This window comes from Nicotiana sylvestris, chromosome 8 (assembly GCF_000393655.2).
Source record: "Nicotiana sylvestris chromosome 8, ASM39365v2, whole genome shotgun sequence".
NCBI classification, from domain to species: Eukaryota; Viridiplantae; Streptophyta; class Magnoliopsida; order Solanales; family Solanaceae; genus Nicotiana; species Nicotiana sylvestris.
The window spans coordinates 13300669-13304534 of NC_091064.1; the positions used below are offsets into that span (position 1 = coordinate 13300669).

The 3866-nt window shown below is 40.2% G+C and overlaps 1 protein-coding gene across 1 annotated transcript; it reads right to left on the reverse strand.

The window, feature by feature from the left end:
- Nucleotides 1-326: 326 nt before the first annotated feature.
- LOC138874705 (uncharacterized) lies at nt 327-3120 on the reverse strand. The gene is made up of 3 exons (XM_070153483.1): nt 2748-3120; nt 1224-1318; nt 327-422 (listed from the first exon to the last, which is right to left on the reverse strand). Exons 1-3 carry the CDS (start codon nt 3118-3120, stop codon nt 327-329), a joined length of 564 nt encoding a protein of 187 aa, XP_070009584.1.
- Between the last annotated feature and the right edge of the window lie 746 nt (nt 3121-3866).

Consider the following 3866-nt stretch of genomic DNA (forward strand, 5'->3'; position numbering starts at 1 on the left):
AAACTTCAATTGTATTCCCTTGCTCTCCAGGTGGGCGCATGATTGCCAAAACTTCAACTGTATTCCCTTGCTCTCCAGGTAGGCGCCTGATTGCCGAAACTGCAATTATATTCCCTTGCTCTCCAAGTGGGCGCCTGATTGCCAAAACTTCAATTGTATTCCCTTGTTCTCCAAGTGGGCTCCCGATTGCCGAAACTTTAATTGTATTCCCTCGCTCTCCAGGCGGGAGCTTGATTGCCAAAACTTCAACTGTATTCCCTTGCTCTCCATGTGGGTGCCTGATTGCCGAAACTTTAACTGTATTCCCTTGATCTCCAGGTGGGCACCTAATTGCCGAAACTTGAACTGTATTCCCTTGCTCTCCGGGTGGGCGCCTGATCGCTGAAACTTGAACTGTTCATCTGAAACTGTTGTCTTTGAACCTGATTACAACAAAATAAACAAAACAAAAGAAATTTTCCTGCCCCAGTTTGGTGTTGGGTGCATCTATGAGTGTTAATCGAATCATGTCACCAACTATCTCTATGAATTTGAAAGATAAATTCATTATCCAGGAGGGTCCTGAGAACTCCTAGTTAAATGACAGCTTCACGTCTAAATTATATCTTCTAAAGGTATTACTCCCACTAAACCTTATTATCTAAGAGTGTCTTAAAACTACATCTCATTATCCAGGAGGGTCATGAAAATCGAAAATCAAGTCTTATCTTAAGAGTGACAACTTTTAAGGCTGAATTATACTACCCTACAGCAGAATTTACGTTAAATCTTGTTATCTAATGGAAATCTTAAAGCTAAGTACCATCATTCAGGAGGGTCCTGAAAGCTTTTAATTGAATCCTATCTCAAGCATAAAACCTTTAAAGCCAATTTATATTCCTTTGGGGTACATTTATGCTACATTTTGCTACTCGTGATTCTTTTGAAATTTAAACTAGGTCCCATTTTACAGAAGGGTCCTGAGAACTTATGATCAAACCTGTATGGTGCTTGTTTTTCCTTACAGAGGGTTTTTCCAAAACAAACAAAATTTTCTACCCCTGTTTCCATCAACAAAAAATCTTGTCAGTTTAAAATATGGTGGTTAGTTTGTGGCATTCTTGCTGAAGGTGGCCTCTCTGCTATCGTGCTCTACTTTGACTGGCTTCCTCGGACTGGCCAAAAATCGTTTGACTTGATTGACTTTCACCCACATGACCTTGGATAACCCGAGTGTTCCATACCCAACTGTTGTGTTGCATCTCTGACCTATCTATCTGCAACTTTGCATCTCCCACGAAATTACTAAACCATTTCACCGATGGAACTTTTGCTGACCCTTTATATCCCATTTCACATCATACTATCTCTAACAATGCTTTGGCCGCATTGTGCTTTTGTGCGATTTTTGGAAGTTGGTAGAGAGCTTTGAAATCCTTTCTTATTCGCTTAAACAGAACTGTCATTGGAAACATCTTAGAGAAATAAACCCAGAAGAGATGAAATGCAATGAATTTGAGAGTTAGGGATAAGAAAAATCCAAAACTGAAAGACTGTCTCAAAGGGAAAAAGAAAAAAAACTTATCTGAGTGGAGCAGCCAGCACCAATGATCATGACATGCATTTTGGATTAATCAGCCCATTCTATCCAACCAATCAACTTTTAGTTGTCGTACTTTACGCCCCAAGATTTTCAAAACCCAATTTCTTCACCAAAACCTTGTCCTTGTTTGGCCTGCGATGCCCCGAAGGATTTTCACCAACAAACCTTTCTCATTTGTTCCTCTCTCAACTCACTTTCACCTTAAGGTGCCCGTGAAGGTTTTCACCAATAAAACTCTCTCATTTTAAATTTCTCTCAGCTTTCGTTGCCTTATGTGCCCCCGAGGGTTTTCACCAATAAGAATCTCTCATTTTCATTTTCTTTGTTTTAACTGGAGTATTGCCCCTGATTTGAATTGCCTCCACTTGCTCGACTTGGCATCTCTCGAAGACTGATCGGAAGGTTTTTCCTTGGACCGTAATGTGGGTTTGGATGGAGTTAGAAAGAAGTGTATCAAAAGGCTCAAAACAATTCAAATGGGTCCAAGATTACAACTTTCGGAATCAGATTTCTTACAACAACCACAACTTTTGCCCCAGTTTCTTTGCTTGGGGACTTTTGAATTTTTACTTTAATGGGACCGAACCGAGAGGCTGCCTACGTATACTTAAAAGGAATCAGGTCGAACGTAATTCATGTCATAGAAATTACTTTGTTGTAGTGATCTTTATTTTCTTTTTTTTCCTCTTTCTCTTCTTTTCTTTTCTTTCTTCCTTTTTCTCTTTTTGTTGTTTTGTTGTTTTGTGGTTTCGTTTTCTTTTTCTTTTTTTTCTTTTTCCTTTTCTTCTTCTTTTTTCTACTCTCTCTTTTCATTCTTTTTCTTTTCTCTTTTTCCTGTACTTATCTTTCACGCTTGCGTTTCTGATCTTTGCTACTGATTCCAAAATAGGAGTATGAAGGGAAATAAATAAGGCTCAAAGAGGGTAATAAAGGATAAAGTGTTTGGATAGCAGAACAAAATGTCTTCGTCATTCCAATCTTCAAAATATGCCAAGTACAAACAAATACAATTTAACCAAAGAAAATTATACATAATATCTCTTGACCGCATCAGAATTGATGGCCATTTCTACACACTTGCTTTCTATGTCTGTTAAATACAAAGCACCATTGGACAACACTCTAGTTATGATGAACGACCCCTGCCAATTTGGGGCGAAATTACCTTTAGCCTCGGCCTGATGTGGAAGGATACGTCTCAACATTTGCTGACCCTCTTCAAACTTCCGCGGACGCACCTTCTTATTATATGCTCTTGTCCTTCTCTGCTGATACAATTGGTCATGACACACTGCTACCAACCTTTTCTCATCGATCAAACTCAATTGTTCCAGGCGGGTTTTAACCCATTCATCATCGTCAATTTCGGCTTCTGCGACAATCTGAAGGGATGTGATTTCGATTTCTGCGGGTATCACTGCTTCAATGCCATACACCAGCAAATAAGGAGTTGCCCCTACTGAAGTACGAACAGTGGTGCGATAGCCCAGCAATGCAAAGGGTAGCTTTTCATGCCACTGTCTGGAACCCTCCGCCATTTTCCGAAGTATCTTCTTTATGTTCTTGTTGGCCGTCTCGATTGCTCCATTTGCCTTGGGCGGTAAGGGCTGGAATTGTGACGCATAATCTTAAAATGTTGACATACATCTTTCATCAAATGACTGTTGAGATTAGCACCATTATTTGTGATGATCACCTTTGGGAACCGACAAATGATATTTGAATGCACAAAATCTACCACTGCTTTCTTGATCACAGACTTGAAAGTTTTAGCTTCAACCCACTTGGTGAAATAATCGATGCCCACCAAAATGAACCTGTGTCCATTGGATGCTGCTGGCTCAATTGGTCTAATGACATCCATGCCCCAAGCAACAAAGGTCCATGGTGCAGACATTGTATGCAACTCAAATGGCGGAGAATGAATCAAATCTCCGTGCACTTGACATTGATGACACTTGCGCACAAAACTGATACAATCTCGCTCCATGGTCAGCCAATAATAACCTGCTCAGAGAATCTTCTTTGCCAGAACATACCCACTTATATGCGGTCCACATACTCCAGAATGTACTTCGGTCATGATAGTTGTGACATGTCTAGCATCTATGCATCTTAACAATCCAAGGTCTGGGGGTTCTTTTGTAAAAAAAATCCTCCACTGAAGAAAAACCCACATGCCAAACGACAAATTGTTCTCTTTTGATCACATGTGGCTTGTGCTGGATATACTCCCATTCTGATATATTCCCTGATGTCGTGGAACCACGACTCACCATCAAGT

Bases quoted from the DNA above. Each gene is read 5' to 3' on its own strand.
- LOC138874705 (XM_070153483.1), bottom strand. From the start codon at position 3,120: ATGGCGGAGGGTTCCAGACAGTGGCATGAAAAGCTACCCTTTGCATTG. The intron at 1,319-2,747 runs GTAATTTCGCCC...TGGGATATAAAG, and splicing joins ACATCAGGCCGAGGCTAAAG to GGTCAGCAAAAGTTCCATCG. The intron at 423-1,223 runs GTATGGAACACT...TGTTGTAATCAG, and splicing joins AGATGCAACACAACAGTTGG to GTTCAAAGACAACAGTTTCA.